Source organism: Balaenoptera musculus, chromosome 7, assembly GCF_009873245.2.
Source record: "Balaenoptera musculus isolate JJ_BM4_2016_0621 chromosome 7, mBalMus1.pri.v3, whole genome shotgun sequence".
Taxonomy (NCBI): Eukaryota; Metazoa; Chordata; class Mammalia; order Artiodactyla; family Balaenopteridae; genus Balaenoptera; species Balaenoptera musculus.
Window position 1 is genome coordinate 1,843,141 of NC_045791.1, and position 20,809 is coordinate 1,863,949.

The 20,809-nt window shown below is 39.6% G+C and overlaps 1 protein-coding gene across 3 annotated transcripts in view; it reads left to right on the forward strand.

Annotated features, from left to right (window-relative positions):
* TUBGCP5 (tubulin gamma complex associated protein 5) overlaps positions 1–20,393 on the forward strand; it is a 55,866-nt gene extending 35,473 nt beyond the window's left edge. For 2 of the 3 annotated variants that reach the window (XM_036858325.1, XM_036858327.1), the window contains 13 exons: positions 671–873; positions 1,867–2,066; positions 3,614–3,882; positions 4,856–5,054; positions 6,591–6,779; positions 7,589–7,771; positions 13,371–13,455; positions 13,697–13,817; positions 14,293–14,468; positions 15,574–15,699; positions 16,336–16,424; positions 18,217–18,317; positions 19,846–20,393. In XM_036858325.1, the coding sequence (XP_036714220.1) occupies positions 671–873; positions 1,867–2,066; positions 3,614–3,882; positions 4,856–5,054; positions 6,591–6,779; positions 7,589–7,771; positions 13,371–13,455; positions 13,697–13,817; positions 14,293–14,468; positions 15,574–15,699; positions 16,336–16,424; positions 18,217–18,317; positions 19,846–19,901 (1,997 nt within the window). In that variant the 3' untranslated portion in view covers positions 19,902–20,393. The remainder of the gene's footprint in view (positions 1–670; positions 874–1,866; positions 2,067–3,613; positions 3,883–4,855; positions 5,055–6,590; positions 6,780–7,588; positions 7,772–13,370; positions 13,456–13,696; positions 13,818–14,292; positions 14,469–15,573; positions 15,700–16,335; positions 16,425–18,216; positions 18,318–19,845) is intronic. The other variant, XM_036858326.1, reaches the window with a different exon arrangement.
* The last annotated feature ends 416 nt before the right edge of the window (positions 20,394–20,809 follow it).

Here is a 20,809-nt window from a genome sequence, read left to right on the forward strand (position 1 = left end):
ATGCAAAAAATAGTACATTGAAGTCCCATGTTCCCATCACCCAGCGTCCTCCAGTGTTGACACCTATAGTACGTTATCAAAACTAGGAAATTGACATTGGCACAGTACATTAACTAGTCTGCAGGTCTGACATGGGTTTCACCAGTTTTGCAGGGCCTTGTTTTTTTGCGAGGAGGTAAGCAGTATCTTTCTGCCGTTCTTTTACATTTTATCACATGTGTAGATCTGTAAGACCGCCTCCATATTTAGGGTTCAGAGCTGTGCCATCCTGACGAAGGGACTTGCTCTTGTTGCCTTTAGTAGTCACCCTCTCCGCCTCCCCACACTAAAACAGGAGCCCATTGTAGTCTGTTTTGTATTTGCCCAGAGTAGTTTTATTCTGCATTCTTTTTTCATAAGTGAGGTTGAGTATCTTTCTATATGTTTAAGAATTGCTTGAATTTCCTTTTTCATGAATTGTCACTTCCTTTATTCATTATTTTTCTTCTGAGTTGTCTTTTCCTTCTTTAGGGGGTTCTTTTTTGGGGGAAATCAGTTCCTTGTAACATGAGATTAAAACCTGCCATCCTCCGGTTTGCCATGCCTTTCCATAAGTAGGTTAGCATTTATATCACATTTTGAATGCAGATATTTTTCCTTGCTAATGAGTTTGATTTCTTGATATTTGCAGATACTACAATAACTCTTGCAATAGTGGTGGACAAGTTGTCACCTCGATTAGCTCAGCTCAAGGTTCTGCACAAAGTGTTTAGTACTGGAGTAGCAGAAGTTCCACCTGACACTCGAAATGTCGTTCGAGCATCTCACCTGCTCAACACCCTGTACAAAGCCATCCTTGAATATGACAATGTTGGAGAAGCCTCTGAGCAAACTGTATGTGGGGATCCTTGTCTAGTCCACTGTGTGTGACTAATTCTGCTCAGCCATAGGAGTGGTTGATAGCCTGTCGTAGATATTTGTAAAAATAGTGTATCAGACAGTTGTTGTGAGTTTTCAAATTAGGTTCTAAATTTGAGGCTGCAGGAAACTAGCTTTTCATCTATAATTGCCAAGATCACCAGATGGATGAGGCAAGAATAAAACAAAACATAAAAGCAAGATGTGAAAAATACCTAGCTGATTTATATAGATATTTGTAATAACTCTTTCTTAAATAAAAATACAGATCTATTATATGAGGTATCTAGAGTAGTCAAATTCTGTTTCTAGTCAAATAGAAACGGAGAAGAGAATGGTGGTTACCAGGGACCGGGGGAGAGGAGAAAATGGGTTAGTTAATGGGTACAGAGTTTCAGTTTTGTAGCCTGAAAAAGGTTTAGGAGGTCTGTTTTCATAACAATATGAATACATTTAACACTACCAAACTGTACACTTTAAAATGGTTAAGACAGTATAGTTTATATTATGTATTTTTTTTACCATAATTTTAAAAAATACAAATCTAGACTTTAATCTAGAAAGCTGCATGTTTCTTTGGGTACATAATTTAGATGTTTTGCCTAGTTTGTTGGTGTGACTCTTTTTCCTCACCATTTTGGTACTGCATTTCAATAAAAAGTTGATTTCTTTCAGCTCTGTAATTTCTTTTTATTAGGAACTATAGTAGAACAGAATCACTTCCTTGTTGTTAATGGACATTTTGCTAATAGCACTATTTGGATAGGATAACCATATCCCAGTTTGGACTGTCCAGTTTAGACCTGTTGTCCCTGAGTAACTTTCACTCCTAAGAGGGTCCTGCTATGGACAATATGGTCTTCTCATATTTAGGTGAGGTTTTTCATAAGGATTTTATAGCATGTGGTTTGGATTTTTAATTTCTTACTTTGTTTCAAAAAACATAGAAATTGGATCACTTTTTAAAAGGTGCTTCAGAAACGCTTGAGCCTCATTTTATCCGGAGACGAGGGAGTTCTGAGAATGGATGTGCGTGCTGCGCTGTCTCCTCAGGTCTCCTTGCTGTTCTCGCTCTGGGTGGAGACCGTGCGGCCCTACCTGCAGACTGTAGATGAGTGGATCGTGCATGGGCACCTGTGCGACTGTGCCCGGGAGTTCATCATCCAGAGGTGAGGGAGGCACACCAGGAGCTGGCTTGACCTCTCTTCTCCCATGTGGAGGTCGTACACTTCCGTTAGCTTCACATGATCCATAGGCAAGTTCTGTTGCATTTTTATAGAAGACATCAGGTACCAGTCCAAAAATAATTTTTCCAAGTTTTATGTCAATCACAGCTTTGCTTATAAGCAAATTATATTTTTGAGTGATAGTGTGTTTATGGCTGGTATGGTGAAAGGCACACTGAGTCCCTTAAAATGAATTAGGTGCTCTCAGATGGCTTCATTAATGGGAACCAATGGGAATAAATTATCTATGAGATAAAAGATGTGAAAATATTACAGAATATGCCTCTAATATATTTATTTCTCCTAATTAGCTGCTCTTTTTACCTTTTTAGTATAATATTTAATAAAACAATTAAGGAAAATCTTAATCATCATAAAATCTATTTATGATGATTCCCCTTCACTTAATTGATTTTTCTGAACAGAATCATGGAAATTGCAATATAGAACTATTTGCACTCTCTTAACTCAGTCTTAAGTTCTGCACTCTGTACAGATACATGTTTTTTGTTTTGTTTTGTTTTTATTTATTTATTTACTTATTTATTTATTTTATTTTTGGCTGCGTTGGGTCTTCATTGCTGCATGCGAGCTTTCTCCAGTTGCGACGAGCGGGACCTACTCTTCATTGCGGTGCATGGGCATCTCATTGCAGTGGCTTCTCTTGTTGTAAAGCACGGGCTCTAGGCATACGGGCTTCAGTAGTTGAAGCATGCAAGCTTCAGTAGTTGTGGCCCGCGGGCTCTAGAGCACAGGCTCAGTAGTTGTGGCACATGGGCTTAGTTGCTCCGCAGCATGTGGGATCTTCCCAGACCGGGGCTCGAACCCGTGTCCCCTGCATTGGCAGGCAGATTCTTAACCACTGCACCACCAAGGAAGTCCCTAGATACATGTTTTTATTGATAGCTATCCATTTAACTCATCAGGGAGAGTAACTTTCTTAGAGCTACAGAAAGGTAACCCTGTTTACACAGTGCTCACATAAAAGAACTGGCCTTTCTTTAGCTGAACCTTGGGTCTCATTATGTCTTGTTTCTTCTGTTGCACATGAGGATTTTTGTAAAAACGGGATTCTGACTATCCTTAGGGGGTGATGAGTACACCTTGTTTCATTGTTAAAATAGTCCAGTGGAAATAATTGTGGAAAAAAAGATGTGGAATTCTGGAGTTAACTTTCAGAGGAGATGCGTAAACTTTTATTCTACCTTTAAAGAGAACCAAATTAATCATATTTTGTTTAATTCCAATTCAGGAAACTTTCTGCTTAGTTAGATTTTACCTATGCCATTCACAGTATTTGTCCACTTTTCTATGTTAAGCTGAAGTCAGGTAAAACATCTGTCCCATTTTACCTAAAGATTACATTGTTTTACTAATAATTGATATTACTGTGTTTTGGAATGTTTGGACAACATGCCTAAGCTAGAATAGATATACCGTTGTTTTTAAGGAAGAGAAGTTAAAGTTTAAATTCTTTTGAATCCCTATAGAAACAAGAATGTTCCGGTAAATCACAGAGACTTTTGGTATGCAACTTACACACTATACAGTGTATCGGAAAAGACAGAAAACGAAGAAAAAATGAGTGATAACGCTAGTGCGAGTTCTGGCAGTGATCAAGGTCCCTCCAGCAGGCAGCACACCATGGTGTCCTTCCTGAAACCCGTCCTCAAGCAGATCATAATGGCTGGCAAGTCAATGCAGCTGCTGAAGAACCTGCAATGCATGGAGAGCACCACATGCCAAGCCACAGCCAGAGGTAACCCCTTAGTGGTGGAGTAGCTGCTCCAATCTTCACGCTTGCCATCCTGAGATACATCATTATTTTGCAGTTTGAAAATTATCAAAGCCTTTTATTTTCATGGAAGTGATCACCATGATCAAACCGATAGATCATGCTGCTCCTGACTGAAAAAAGATTGTCCTCGTTGGAAACTTTTATCACGGTGTTTGAAAGGCAGTGATAATATGTTCCACATGCATTTTACTTATTCTTGATGCCTTAGGACTGGTCCTTTAACAATAATTCTCTGCTATTTCTTGATGCAGAGCAGCATTTGGCCCCTGAGGACATGAACTCTGTCAGATAGGAATTTGTTGGTGAACGGTTCAGACTTGATCATAGATTTTGAGAAAATCTTGATATAATTTCTGGTCTTTTTGGATGTTATTTAAGCAATATACTTAAGGTTTTATCAACTGACTAAAAAGGCTTTGAGAGGTATAGATGTGACCTTAGTTGTTTTGTTTGTATATCATCTTAATGTTACGTTAATTAGTTTGAATTATTATATCTACTTTAAGTAATATTTTCACTTTGTGGAATGTTTCCTTTTTAACTGAATAATAAAACGTAAAGAACTTTCCAGGGCCACTGTTGAAAGTGTTTTTCCCAATGTAATTATGATTCCTATTTGTGTTATCATAGTGCTATCTAGTATAATGGTAACTTTACTTTCAGGCATCCTGCTTATGCTGTTACTCTGTTCAGAAAAAAACTAGCTTATACTTTGAATGTTTAACCATGAACTTTGCAATTGTCTAACAGGGTATAAAAATGTTTAGTTGTACTAAGGGTAGTATACTGTAAGGGTAACAAAACAGGGATAGACCTTCATAGGCCAAAGGAAAGATACCAGGCTATAGTATATTTAGATAAGTTTACTTAATATTTCTTAATGTTAGTTATTTACTAGAACATAATTCACCTTACACATTTCTTTATATTTCAGATGCAGAAAGAAAAAGTCTGTATACCCTGTTTCTGGAGTCTGTGCAGTCTCGTCTTCGACACGGAGAAGACTCCACTGCACAGGCCCTCACTGAGCAGCAGGCCACCAGAGAGACCCTCATTAAGATGCAGTCCATTGCCGAGAGGCACCTTGAACTGGATGATGTTCATGATCCGCTGCTGGCGATTAATTTTGCAAGGTGATACACACCTGCAGGATTTTCAGTGTTTGAAATGGCAGAATCCGTGCTACAATATTTAGTAACTGTTTATCTCTGCCAGGTAGGGCTTTCCAGCCTTAAAAATAGAAACCTTTGTAGCCTCTCCTTTCTAATGAATGAAATACAAGAATATATTGTGTTCACTTATTTCAGGTACATAATTTAGCCTCCTTATTATTTGGGAAAGTCCACAGATTTTCATGTGCCCTAGGCCCACGGGCAGCGCTGTCACTCATACAGAAGATGCTCATGGAAGTTGGGGGTCCTGGGACATGTTGAGTCAGACCTTCCCGATGTATCTTGGCCCTTAGGGGCTTTTAGGTAATTGCCCCAATGAAATAAGTTATTAATACCCACACAATACCCTGTTTATTGTCTAATGGCCGTCATTCACTACTTTCAACCCTAATGGCTAGAAAGACCTACTCAGTACTTGATCTTTTAGGCAGAAGCAACTCTGTGAAGGACTGCTTCACACAAAGAATACTTTGAGGAAAAAGATTTTTATTTCTGTAATAGTTGGTAATTTTACGACTAAAGATAAATATGGGACTCCAGAGTTTTGATTTAAGAGAATTCTATTGAGATGAATGAATAAAGAACATGTGGTGTATATGTATACAGTGGAATACTACTCAGTCATTAAAAAGAATGAAATTCTGCCATTTGCAGCAATATGGATGGACTTAGAGGATATTATACTTATTGAAATAAGTCAGACAGAGAAAAACAAATAATGTATGATATCACTTATATGGGAAATCTAAAAACAATACAGGGCTTCCCTGGTGGCTCAGTGGTTAAGAATCTGCCTGCCAGTGCAGGGGACCCGGGTTCAATCCCTGGTCCAGGAAGATCCCACATGCCACGGAGCAAGTAGGCCTGTGTGCAACAACTACTGAGCCTGCACTCTAGAGCCCGTGAGCCACAAATACTGAGCCCATGCGCCACAACTACTGAAGCCCACATGCCTAGAGCCCATGCTCCGCAACAAGAGAAGCCACCGCAATGAGAAGCCTGTGCACCGCAATGAAGAGTAGCACCCGCTCGCCACAACTAGAGAAAGCCCGTGCACAGCAACGAAGACCCAACGCAGCCAAAAAATAAATAAATAAATAAATTTTAAAAATAAAAATAAAAAATACAACAAACTGGTGAATATGGCAAAAAAGAAACAGACTCACAGATATAAAGAACAAAACATTGGTTTACCAGTGGGGAGAGGCAAGGGGGAGGGGCAAGATAGGGGTGAGGAATTAAGAGGTACAAATTACTATGTATAAAATAAATAAGCTACAAGGATATATTGTACAGCACAGGGAATATGCCAGTATTTTATAATAACTATAGAGTATAACCTTTAAAAATTGTGAATCACTATGTTGTACACCTGAAACTTGTATAATATTGTAAATCAACTGTACCTCCATTAAAAGAAAAAAGAATTGATGTCTTTTTTTAAAAAGAGAATTCTGTTGACAGCTCTTAAAAAGAAGACATATTTTTATATTAAAGGTTGTATTTGGAACAGAGTGACTTTCACGAGAAGTTTGCTGGTGGAGACATATGTGTGGATAGATCATCAGAATCTGTGACTTGCCAGACTTTTGAATTAACGCTGAGATCTTGCCTCTATCCTCATATTGACAAGCAGTATCTAGATTGCTGTGGAAACCTCATGCGAACTCTAAAAAAAGATTACAGGTATGAGGAGTGGTTTCATTTGGGAGGTAGTCGGTAGTTTATTGTACTTTAAGAATAGCTGAAGTTATTTTTAAACCTAGATTTCAGGCTAATTTTTATTAGAGTAAGGAATGGATATGCAATAAACAGTTTTCTTTTGAGAGGATCAGTAGACCATCAGTGTTTTCTTAACTTTATTGTGAAATTTGTTTCTGAGAGTTTATCCCAAATGAAATATAGAAAAAGCTTGTTACACAAAAATGCTTGTCATGAAGTTTGCTATCAGAGAAAAAACATGAAATTACTTAGTAATGGATGACTAGTTCTTTAAATTGTGGCATATCCATATTAAAATATGGCATATTCATTTCCATGTATGAACTTTGTAAAGTTCATACAAATTATGTTTATACAGAGTTTTAAATAATGTAAAGTTTCTTAAATCTTAAAAAATAAGATATATAATATGGTAGGAACTATTTTTTTTAATGCATGGAAAAAAACACTGGGAAGAAATACCCTAAATATTAACAGTGGAAATTCATCATGAATAGTAGATTTGGATTAACTTTTTTTATTACACTTTTGTGACTTTGCCAAATTTTCCTCAATGTTAAGAAAAATAACTTCTTTTTGATTATTAAAAGTAAACCATATGCTGTTTTTATTATTTTTGAAAATCTTTAAGATGTGTTAGTATTTCTAATTTTAGTAAATGTACAGTGTAAACCCATTTCACTAAAAATGATGGTGTACAAAACCTGATCCTGATCTAGAATCCTATCTTATGAGCCTAAGATCTTTCTGTCACTTATTTTCTCTTCATTCAGGTTGGTTGAGTACTTGCAGGCCATGAGGAATTTCTTCTTAATGGAAGGGGGAGATACCATGTATGACTTCTACACATCAATTTTTGATAAAATAAGAGAAAAGGAAACCTGGCAGAATGTGTCTTTTCTTAATGTCCAGCTTCAAGAAGCAGTAGGACAGCGTTATCCTGAAGACAGTTCTCGGTAAAATATGGGAGGACCTTTTATTTTAAATATTATAAGATAATCCATGTGTCATGAACTCTTTTATATGTGATCTTATTTAATCCTCACACCAACCCCTGTGAGTTTTACTAATGTTATTTTACACATTAGAAAACTGAGGCAGGGACTTCCCTGGTGGTCCAGTGGGTAAGACTCTGGGCTCCCAGTGCAGGGAGCCCAGGTTCGATCCCTGGTCGGGGAACTACATCCCACATGCCGCAACTAATAGTTCATATGCCGTAACGAAAAAGATCCCGCATGCCCCAGCAAAGATCCCACATGCTACGACTAAGACCCGACACAGCCAAATAAATAAATATTTTGAGGAAAAAAAAAGAGCTGAGACAGCAGCGACTTGCCCACTGAGTGAGAGGAGATGTGAGATGGCACCGTGTGGTCTCTCAGGGTCTGATGGCCTTGCTCACATGGCTGGAGTCCACACTGGCCGCCTTCCTACCCCACGCCTTGCCCTCCAGCCGGCTGCACCAGCCTTCACTGTGGTGTCACAGGCGGTGTTCTGAGAGAGTGAGAGCAGAGCCCTTGGCACTGGCCAAGGCCTGAGCTGCAGGCCGCACCTCACAGACCCTCACTTCCACCACAAACCAAGTCAGAGGCCAGACCAGTTAGAGGGGAAATAGATTCCACCACTTTTCACAGACAGGGTTGCCTGTTTTCGAGCTGTTGTACTGGCTTATCCCCAGCTAGGGAACTCACCTTCCCTCCTCCCTGTTAGTCTGCCTGCTGAGCAACTGGGCCAGGTCTGTGGGTTGGTGCCATTAAATCTTTGTATAACAGAGGCTCATTTTCCACCCTGCTTGTTGGTCCTTTTTCCTGTTCCATGTCCTTGCTTGGCTACCTTTCTTGGCTCCCTCAGTGGCCCTTGAAAAGTAATAATGATAATTAACATTTATTACATGCCACTTAGGACATTGTTTTCCTCATAGCCATGCCAGGTTACTGACCGTCTACTGCTTAGTAGTAGATAAAATAATTCCTTTTATGTATGTCATGTATTACCTTTGATGATTCCATAAAAGCAGAATTTTCATCAATTATATAGTTAGTAAAAGCAGGGTAACCGCTGGATTCTTTTCGTAGTAAGGAATTAGTGCCTAGCAATCCCCAGGGGGGGCCAGGGAAGGTTAAGGTTATATTTTTCACTATCAATAGAAACTCATGAATTTTGTTATTTTTAGTATGTTTCAATCTATTACAGTTATTCCTTTTTTCTTGCTCAGACTGTCCCATCTTTACCCAGACGGAACTCCTTCACTTGACTCTAGTAATCTTGGAGAGCATCTTTGCTTTCAGGACTGGATGTCCGGACTCATCCTGTGCACTTCCTGCCCCAGGCTCTGCACCTCTTCCAGGAGCACTGGTCCTGTCTGTTCTGTGGCTTTAAAAGCCCTTGGTCTGTGTCCCAGAGTGTTCGTCTATACTGGATTATCAATAATTCTGGGCTCACTCAGTGGATGGAGCTAGGAAATATGTAGAAAGAGGAAGATGAATCATAAGCTCATATTGATATTTCCAGTGTGTATTAAAGATTACAGGGTTTCACTTTTTTGATTTTCTTTTGTATCTTGAGTGCTTACTAACACATGAACGTAAATATTTATTATATTTATTCTATAATAAATCATAATAGTTCCAAAGTAACAATAACAGCAACAAGCCCACTGAGAGTTTAAAACATACTTGTGACTATATTCTCTTCCTTGTACTTTCAAGTCAAGGTCACCTGGAACAATTCTCAATGTGATTATACCACTAATATAGGGCTGGGTTCATTTGTTTTATTTTCTACTTTTAGGAATCACTTCATTTTTATTTTTCTTGATTCCATTTTGTTTTTTAATTGTATAAAACATCTATATATTTCTTAAGTTAAAATCTTTGATACAAAATTACTTTTAGGGAGCTCTGGCTTCTGTTCCTGTTCATGCCCATTTTCTCCCTTCCCTCATTACCTTTTTTATTAGATTTTATTTTATCCTTCCAACATTTATTTTTTGGAACCAAAACCATATGTGTACATATTCCTTTTTCTCCTCACATGTTACACAAAAGGAAGCACACAGTGTGCACTCTCTAACACCTGCTTAACTTTTCTTAAGTAGATAATACATCCCAGACCCAGTGCACTGCAGGCTAGAGAGCTTGTCCGCACTACTTTACAGCTGATTGTGTTCATTCAACCAGGTGTCCTGTTGGTGGACACGTGGATTCTGTTCTTCTGCGATGTATGTATGCAGTGACTGGTCTTGTGCATTTCACTTCTTATTTTTGCCAGTGTGACTTTGGAGTATTTTTCTAGAATGGGATTGCCAGGTAAAAGGGTAAACACCTGTGTAACTCTGCTAGCAGTTACCAAATTCCTCTTCATACAGGCTGTGTTTTTTCTAATTCCCACCAGCAATGAGGCTTTCTCCACAGCCTCACCAACAGAATATGTTGTCAGACTTTTGGATTTTTGCCAGTCTGATGATGAAAAATGATGTCTCAGTGTAGTTTTAATTTACATTTTTCCATGTGAGTGTAGTTATCTTTTCATATTGCTTGTTTTTGCATTTGTTTTAAAGTGAACTCTCCGTATCTTTTGCCACTATTTCTGTCAGTATCAAGTTGTTGGTCTTCATCCTCTCCATTTTTAGAAGCTCTTTTTTTTTTGTTTTTTTGGCTGTGCCACATGGCTTGTGGGATCTTAGTTCCCCAACCAGGGATCAAACCCATGCCCCCTGCAGTGGAAGTGCAGAGTTCTGACCACTGGACCACCAGGGAATTCCCTAGAAGCTCTTTTTATAGGTTTCCCAGTTCGGCATTTGTCTTTTTGTTCTGCTTATGGTATAACAATTTCTTGTTTTGTCATGAAGATATTTTTTAGTTTTATAATCTATCTTTTTTCTTATTACTTCTGAATTTTAAGTGATAGTTAAGAAAGTTTTACTGTATCCAAGTTTATAAAGAAATTCACCCATGTTTTCTTTTAATGCTTGAATGGATTTTTTTACATTTAGATGTTGATCCATTTGGAATTTATTCAGCTAAAAAACATGAGAAATAGATCCAGTTTTATCTTTTTTCCAAATGACTAATTGGTTGCCATCACATTTCTTTAAAAAAAAAAAAAATCCACCTTTCCCCATTTACTTGATACCCCTTTATCATTAAATTTTCATATGCACTTGAGTTATATGCATTGGGTCTCTCTAAATTTTCCATCCTGTTTCACTGTTCTGTTTATTCACATGCCAATAGCATTCTGTTTTATTAATAGGGTTTTCCTGGCTATTCTTGCTTATTTATTTTGACAAATGTACTTTATTTATTATCTTGTCTAGCTCCATCCAGCAAAACAAAAACAAAACCAAAAACATTGGTGCTATTTTTATTGAGATTCCCACGCATAGATTAACTCAGGACAAATGAGCCACCCCATTGGGACCCCTTCTCCTGTGGCTTCCACGTATTCTAGGTGCCTGTCTGTGCCCTCAGGCTCCCTGAGTCTGCACCCACAGGTCTCCTTCTCGGTTCCAGGCTCCCCTGCCCTGCCCGTACCCCTCCCTTGTCACTGGTGCTCCTGCATCCTCCCTGTGAGCCCCTTGCCCTCCGCCCACCCTTAGCGTAGCTTCTCGCTCTCCTGCCTGGGGCACCTTCATTCCATGTTGATGGCTTCAGCGACCCCTAGTGACCTGCAGGTCAGTACCTTTAGCCCAGGTGCCTGCACAACCAGTGCCTCATGACTTTCCTCAGAGGCCATGTGTCCAAAACTGAGCTTCATCGTTGTCTCAGCCCTTTGTTTCTTCTGGATGGGACTACTGTTCATCCCAGTGCCCAGTGTAGCTCACCTTAGGTTCCTTCCTCTCTGCCGGCCCCCACATACCCTGGTCCCTCGGTTCTGCCTCCTGGATGACATTCCCCATGCCCTTCAGCGCTCGCTGGAGAGCACCTCCCTGCCGCCTGCTAACCAGCTGTCTCGGCGTCTCTCCCTTCCGCTTGGCCTTCCAGGGCCACACGGGACACTAGCCGCCCCGCCCCCACGCACGCTCGGGCTCCTTGGCGCCTCGGAGCAGATGGGCCGAGCTTCTCCTGAGAAAGAGCTTTTCACTGTCTGGCTCCCCACCTCGCTTCTTGTGCACACAGAGACAGACACATCGCCTTCTCTCTCCACCACACTTCCCACTTCAGGGATTTGGGACATTTCTGGTTCCCCTGAGAGCTGTACTGTCTCCCGCAGGAGCCTTCACGTGTCTGCACCCTCCAGTTAACTGAGTTAGCTGCTCTCCCATGGGCATGGCCAGCAGTTGTCTGCACTCCTGCAAAGCTCTGCCCCCCTGGCTTGGTGACTGGAGGGTGACTGCACGTTTTGTTTGCTCTGGGCTATGAGCCCCTGGAGGGGGGGAGGGATTGGCTTTTTATCACCTGCTTAGTGCAGCACTTGACAAGGTATTCAGTAGGTGCCTACTAAGTACTTAGTAGATGCACGTGTAACAGACTTACGAGATAAAAAAATTCTGACTAGTCTGACATGGAATGAATTGGCTAAACTCGTAAATCACACACCGCCCCTTACATCTCTGGTTGTAAGGCTAACTCCTGCCTCGGCATTACAGTTAACCTTCCGTGGGCTGCATCCAGGCACCGTCACGGGTGCCTCTGTAACCTGGGAGAGTCACGTCCTTTCTCAGCCCAGTGACAGAACTGCTCTGAGGAGTGAAGGAGATAAGTGCCTGGCTCAGGAACATTTCCATGCCCTATGGTAGCTGCATTCTATTGAGAGTCACACTCAAACTAGTTGGGAAAGAGTGGAAGAAGGCATGTGTGACACCTTTGCTTTAGAAGCAGACCCCATTTTTTTTTTTAACATCGTTATTGGAGTGTAACTGCTTTACAATGGTGTGTTAGTTTCTGCTTTATAACAAAGTGTATCAGTTATACATATACATATGTCCCCATATCTTTTCCCTCCTACGCCTCCCTCCCTCCCGCCCTCCCTATCCCACCCCTCCAGGCGGTCACAAAGCACCGAGCTGATCTCCCTGTGCTATGCGGCTGCCTCCCACCAGCTATCGGTTTCACACTTGGTAGTGTATATATGTCCATGCCACTCTCTCACTTTCAGACCCCATTCTTGCCCACACACTTGCATATGCCTGCTCTCCAGGGTGAGGAGAACAGCCTCTCCCCGCCCCAGACACACACACACACTCCCTCTCCCTCTCTCTCTCTCTGTCTCTCTCTCCCCACCCTCTCTCCTGCCACCCCCAACAGAGGGTCCGTCTCCTGAGCCTCTTGCTGAACTCTACCAGGACTAGGCACCTGGCAAATGCAGTTAACCTTCCCTGACTTTGTCTTTTTTCCTAAGTAATTTACTATAAGTATCTTCTTTTTTATAGCTAAACCCATTATTTAAAAATTTTGCCCCCCTTCCTTATTTCTGAAACCTGATTTCTATTCTGGAATATATGCTTAGAAAAATATGGAATATCTGCATTCCTTTTATGAAATGTCTTTTTGGAATATGTAAATTAAATAACTCAAAGTGTTAAATAACTAAAACTGTTATTTCTTTATCTAGTCTATCTATATCTTTTGAAAATGTTGACACAGCTAAGAAGAAACTCCCTGTTCATATCTTAGATGGTCTGACCCTGAGCTATAAGGTATGTGCTGATGATGTTCTGTGTAAGAACATTTTGTATTAAAATGAAGGCATACAAGGGACTTTCCTGGCGGTCCAGTGGTTAAGACTCCGCACTTCCAATGTAGGGGGCGTGGGTTCAATCCCTGGTCAGGGAACTGAGATTCCCACATACTGTGCGGCACAGCCACAAAAAAAAAAAAATTGAGACATATGAGTAATAGGTTACTTTCTATTCTAATTTTCTGTTTTTGTTTTCGTAGGTCCCATGGCCTGTGGACATTGTTATAAGTTTGGAATGTCAAAAAATTTATAATCAGGTGTTTCTTCTCTTATTGCAAATAAAATGGGCAAAATATAGTCTGGATGTTTTACTATTTGGTGGTAAGATTTGTTTTCAACAGATAAATTATAATTTAATTTTAGCACTGAAAAAAAGGTTGGTAGTCTTAGGTCATTTTTTATGTATACACAAGTGCCAAAATGATATGTATTTATGGCAATAGCTTTACAGACATCAGAATTAACTTCCCTGAATGAGTACAGTTAATCTGAAATACAATAACTAAATTAGGAATTTAGCCAGAATAAAAATTCTTAGGTTATGTGAAAAAGTTTTAATGACAAGTTAATGGGACTTTGTTGTTATATTTTTGATGACAGTGATAATCAAGGTGATACGGCAGCTTTTACTGCTTCACCTTCCAGATAGGGAGGATGGGGTCCCTGCTGTGCATCCAGCCGAGTGCCCTTTACAGGGCTGATGACCACGCCATTACAAGTCCTGCTCTGTGCAGTGGTGCAGGTGGGGTCTGAGTGGATGCTCTTCCCACCCCCTCTCCTCTTCGTTCCTTCACAGAACTAGCTAGTCCTGCTGAAGAACCACAACTTGAAGGACTTTTAGGAGGACAAGACACAGCTGCTAATTTTGGACCACAGAAGGAGCCAGTAAGACAGCAGATTCATCGTATGTTCCTCTTAAGAGTGAAGCTCATGCACTTTGTGAACAGCTTACACAACTACATCATGACCAGGGTTCGTGTCTGTCCATCCACTCAGTTCTATCACCGTGTATACATCTGTTCATCGAGAATTACTTGTAATATATTTATAAATACAAACAAGCACACAAAATACTTATAGACTGTAAATGTAAAGATAGCACATACTAAAACCTTGATCATAAAATAACATGGCAGCAGGGGGAAGTGTTTTTTAAAACATGCCAGAGCACATGTATCCAGACACTGTGTCTCTCCTGTCTAGTGACCCCTTGGGATGACACACGCAGAGCTCCTCTTTTGGACTTGCCATCAGAACTTGCCACGTAGTCCTTTAAATGTCACCAGTGGGAACAGGGCTGTCCCTGGAAAATGGCTTCAGTTTTTTGTAATGGAAGCCTAAAAACAAATCTGTCAGGCTAGTATGGGGTGTAAGGAGGAAAATGCAGCCAGATTATATACTTTTTTCTTAAATATAAGAAGTAACTCGTAGAGTAAACCTGCTTTTCTTACACATATTAAAACCAGTTCTAGAGTAGCTTCTGAAGAGGAGTTCAGATGTTTGAACAGTAGCAGTGTTATTCGAGGACAGTACTCATTGCTAAAAAAAATCTGTAGTCATTCTGGTAGGTGGGTTCTAAGAACCCACTTTTGTTTGGATGAAGTGAGCCTTTGAAGCCTGTGTTTTAGACATGATACACATGGCAGAAGTGCTCTCTGTTTCCCGTGCACTAGCGGCCTTCAGAGGGCCAACCTTAAGCCCTTAATTGTTGAGAGTAAATGGTAGCTTACCGTTTACTCTCTACCATGGTAGTTAAGTTTTTGTTTAATTTGTTTTTTGTTTTCTACTTGAAGTACAGTTATGTTCCTTTTAAAGAAAGACCATTATGTAAGCAGTGGAATTTATTAAAACATATAAATTCAATTTACCTGGTGACTTTTTTTAAAAAATTACTGCATATCCTATACAGTTCATATACTTGCCCCTCCACACAGGAGCAGTCTGTTAGTCCAGACTGAGGCATTCCCTCCCTGTGCAAGTGAATGTAGAAGAGGTTGGTAAAAAAGTTTTGTGTGTGGCACATTAGTTCTCAAAGAAAAAAATCTATTGATTAAATTTGTCATCTTTCTCTTTCAAGATTCTTCACAGTACAGGGCTGGAGTTTCAACATCAAGTCGAAGAAGCCAAGGATTTAGATCAATTGATTAAAATTCACTATAGATACTTGTCAACCATCCATGATCGATGTCTGCTGAGAGAAAAGGTACGTGAGGTGTCACCTGTGAACTTGGCCACTGAGGCAGGAATGAAGCCAGCCAAGGGAAGTTGTCTCTCTACTTTGGAATTTTATACTTATTAAGCTTCTGATCTGCAAAATATTCTTAAAGGAAGGACCAGATCAAATAGGTTACAGATTTGTGCCATATGACTGGAAGTTACATGTAAGAGAAACAGTTGACAACTTTATTGTGACAGTCTGCACTCACTCAGCACTGTGTTTGGATTCAATAAGACAATTTTATTTGCAGTTATGGAATAATAGTGCTTTGGTCAGGAAATGTGTCCAGCTTGATGTGAATATATGGGATTAAGTCATCTTACAGCCGTTGGAATAACTTGCCCCATTTCACTGGTGAATTCAAATGGCTGTCCCAGGAAATGGTAGCTTGCTGGCTCTGTTGGTCAGACTCTGCTGCTGATATACCTGTACTGTGGGTGCAGTAGGCATGTGGCCCAATTCCAAGTGCATTTTGTTCAGAGCCTAGTACCCTTCCTTATACCTAGAAGGCAATGATTTCACTGAGCTTTTTCTGTGACTCATTTAAATTAGGTGAAAGTGTTGGTGTCAGTGTCCAAACATGGTCACAGAGCCTGTGTTCTTCCATGGCTTTCTCTCCAGGTCAGTTTTGTGAAGGAAGCCATCATGAAGGTGTTGAACTTGGCCCTCATGTTTGCAGACGGTTGGCAGGCTGGCCTGGGGGCGTGGCAGTAAGTACGAAGTTTGTGGAGCCTCTGTGCTGTGACCAGTTTCACTTTTAGCTGGCTTCATTCTGGGAGCCTTGTTTTTCATCTTGGCAACACATCACATACACTTATAATTATGGAGAGAATTGAAGAATTGAATTTGTTCATCTGAGCTAGGCAGGATCAAGAATTATGCAATTCTTTTCTGAGCGGTAAAACAAGAAAAATCTGAAGTCTTTTGATTAGGACAAGCAAATATCCTTAAATTACATTCCTGTTGTATAGGTTTGCTAAATTTTTGTTAATGGATGCCTTCGAGCATACACAGAAGTGGGCGGGGAGCATAACAGACCCTGGGGTCCATCACTCCACTTCAGTAGATGCCAGTGACAATCAGTTCTGTTTTGTGTTTACTGCCCACTCCCACTCCCATTCACTCAATTATTTTAAACCAAATTCTGGACATCATGCTAGATCCTAGTCCAAAATTGTATTTTAGAGAGCTCTAAAAGAATGATTGTATATTTTACTTTTAGGGTGTTTATTATCCACACCTATCACATAGAAAGTCAGAGGACCCAGGAGCTCTTTCTTCCTATCCAGAGTACCATCCTCTACTGTTACCTTGAATGTGCAGCTCAATAGTTTGTCCCTGTCTTGTTTATAAAATTAATGTAATGCTGCTATTATTACTTCCTTGAAATATATTTAAAAGAGCAAGTCTGGTTGACTGGGCTGTTGGGATAATAGCTTGTACTTAGTTGGTATTAGTAAGGAGCTGAAAGTTCATTATAGCACTAATCTAAAATCTTAACATATGGCTGTGTCAGAATACTCTAAATGGTGGATAAAAATTCCTCATTGGTAGATAAAATTCCTCATTGCAGGGGTGAAAGATGGTAGATAAAATTCCTCATTGCAGGGGTGAAAACAGAAGTCTTACTTTATTATTGCTGTCTCAAGTGTGTGCAGCAGACTTCTCCCTCCATGTCACTGTCAGGTGGCGGAGAAGGTAATAACACTGCTGCGTATACTTGGCTAAAATTGAACTGTTTCTTCAACAAGGGGGTGAGGAGGACTTAAGAGGCACATTAACCATCGCAGTTTATGGAAATTAACTGATCTTGATTCACATTTAAAGCAGAAAGTGAAAAATGTTTAAAGCAAGGTGAAATTTTTAAGCAAATGGTATGGTGACTATGATTTTAAAGGAGTATTTATCTTTAGTGTGTACACACTGAAATATTTATGACTGAAATGCTATGATGTCTCAACTTTGCTTCTAAAGATATGGGGCTGAGGGTGTAAGTAGGACTGCCTGCAGGGCGGTGACTACTGAAGCTGGGTACGGGTGTTTGCTATTTCCCGTAATAACAAGTTTTTTAGTAAGTTTAAAATGTAAGGTTTTATATCTCTATGTGCTGTTTATTTCAAAGAAGGTGTGCTTGTGGAAAGTAAAAGTATAGAACCGTGCAATAGAAAAGGGACTATCCCGTTATCCTCACTCTAGAACTCACTGCCATCCTGAAGCAGCAGTTTTGTATCCTAATGACACTTTCCTTCAGACTCTTTGAAAGTTTGGCAGGAAATTTTATATTTTATTTTAGAATCTTTAGACTTAGGATTCTACGTAATTAAACTGAAGCACATTTGAAATTACTCCAAAGGTATTTTATAGCCTACCTAGTAACTCCTTAGACTTAGGATTCTACGTAATTAAACTGAAGCACATTTGAAATTACTCCAAAGGTATTTTATAGCCTACCTAGTAACTCCTTATGCATTTACCTAAATTGAAATTTACTTTCTTTCCTAGAATGGAATCTATAGAGAAAATGGAGTCTGATTTTAAAAACTGCCATATGTTTCTTGTAACAGTTTTAAACAAAGCTGTCTGTAGAGGATCCTTTCCCCATCGTGAGTATTGTGTTAAAATATTACTGCTTTTATATTTTCTGATAACTAAGTCTACCTGTTATTGTTTTGGTACTGATCTCATGAAGAATTAGAATTTTTCACCACTTCAAACCTGGAAAGTCCCTCAGCAGTTGAATTGTTTTTCCCAAATTACAGTGGAGTGAGTGAATCAGATGTAAAACATTGAGACGGAAGATTTTGCTTTCTAGTATATCATGTGTTACACCAATGGATTTCTAAAACCATCGTTAAGTAAAGCAGATGGCAGAATAGGTTTCAGTCACACTTCACTGTCATGTGTAGCCTTTGTAACTATTTCTTTTCAAAAGATAGGGTTTGCGGGGGTGGGGGGTGTTTGTTTTTTGTTTTTTTAGCAATTTTAAAATTCCCAAGGCTGCCTCTTACACAAGGAAATGCAGGCCTGACAGTTCAGTACACAGACAGTGTGTGAAGCAGACAGAGGTCTGTGGGGTGAGTCATGGGGAGAAGATAGTCATTTAATCTACAGACACAAAGGACTAAGTAGTATCTCTTGCAGAGCTTTTTTGAGAAAAGTATGCAGGGCTAATTTGTTCCCTATTACTGTATATTCAAATTGTGATATGCTCATTAAGAGTAGCTGAACATTTTTTAAAATACTGTTAGAGTAACGAGTGAACACAGAATAAACAAACAAAAACATATCATCGGAAAGTTGTGAATGCAAAGAAGTCTAAATAAATTCTGGGATGAGATGAGCCCTTCAGTGCTGACCTGCTGCACCCACAGTACAGGTAGGCGGGGCAGTGACCGGCCAGAGGCACATAATCTTTGCAAGGATAGAGAAACCCACTGTCGGTGTGGCACACTGGAATCCTAGAGGACCCCACGCCGAGCCAGTCCTCCTGACCCCCGGCCCTCCCCGACGGCTCTTTGTAAGTGGTGAAGAAGCTGGGGGCCGGCCAGGCAGGAAAACAGAGAGAAAGTTCTGATCTCACAGTGCTTACTTAGATCCCTGTATTCCTGTGTCGGGTGACTTCTACAACGAAGAGGCATTTGTTTATTACACAAGTATTTAAAAACAAATTAATGTTGTAAGCCCCTACTGCCACCTCTCAGCCTCCCCCATTTTTACCCTTGGCCAAAAAAAAAACCATACTGTGTTAGAGGAAGCATTGATGCATTTGTCCATTTTTGCACTGGGTGACTGTTACACAAGGAGATTCCACTCATAGCTCAGAACATGGCGTTTTGTTATGAATTGAGGCCAGATTTTATGACATTTTGAAAAATGTGATTTGTTCAGTGTAATGCCCAGACTTTTTTTGTTTTCAAAACTAAAATGATCTGAAATAGAAATAAATCGTACTTTCTCAATTGTATTTAATAAATGAAGATTACCATCTTTATTATATGTTAAAAATAATGAGTATTTTAATTAAAAATAGAAAATGTCTCTAAATACTTTTCAAGACATTTATTAGAGCCTATTTAGCCATTTTCAAACATTTAAACCTATTTTATTAACCTATTTTTATTCTTCCCACAGTGGAATCTCTAGCACTGTCACTCATGGCTGGCATGGAGCAGATATCTTCAGTGTAGTAAATGCCTCAGATTTAATCTTCATACATACACGTTTCCACCACATACAGCTGCGAAACGGGAATCTATTTTGGTTTGTTTTTAAAACTGTTGTCTACTGTCTAGACAAGTGGGTTTTATGTGTTTTCTCTGGAGATTATTGGTTAGTATATAGGGTTATGCATATAAAACTGTATCAATAATGCAGAATGTGTATAGGCTGTTTACACTTATATTTCCTACTATAAGCTATAGATTTATGGTATTGATACCTTTAAATGTAAAATAATCGTTTTTGAAAATGTAATTATTAATATTAAAAATAAATTAAAGCACTTTATTCCCCTTTTGCTTAGTCACAGAAGTTTTGTTTTCTTTTATATGCCTGGGAAGTTCCAAAATGGAAAATAGCTTCCACCAATGTCAATCAATGTAAAAGCCAGCTGTTGATATATCCTATTGTATGGCTTTTGTGAGCTAACCACAATTAATTAAAACTATATTTACTGTTCAGTTTTCCCACATTTTCTTTATATACTTCTTGGCATGTCTGTAGCACTTATGACTCAGCACTATATTTACTACTTATTTTTTAAAAACAACTACTGAAGTCCACATAGCCTCAGAGCTGAGCACCAGGGGCCTCTGCCCTAGGCACAACCTCAGTCGTTTTACAGCATCAGCATTTCCTGCATGCAGATGGCAAAGTCGGCTAATAAGCCCTCCTGGGAACGAGCCCAGGTCCCAGGCTTTACTCTGAAGTCTTGGAAGAAATTCACTGAGGAGGCCTTCAAATGCCAGGGATGAATAGTTACTTCCAAGTCTCAAGAAAACACTGCAGTATAACCTAACAACTATAAGATATGAGAAGTATTTCTTGATCTGGTGCTTTAAGTCAAAACCCTGTAGAAACTGATGGAAGCATATGC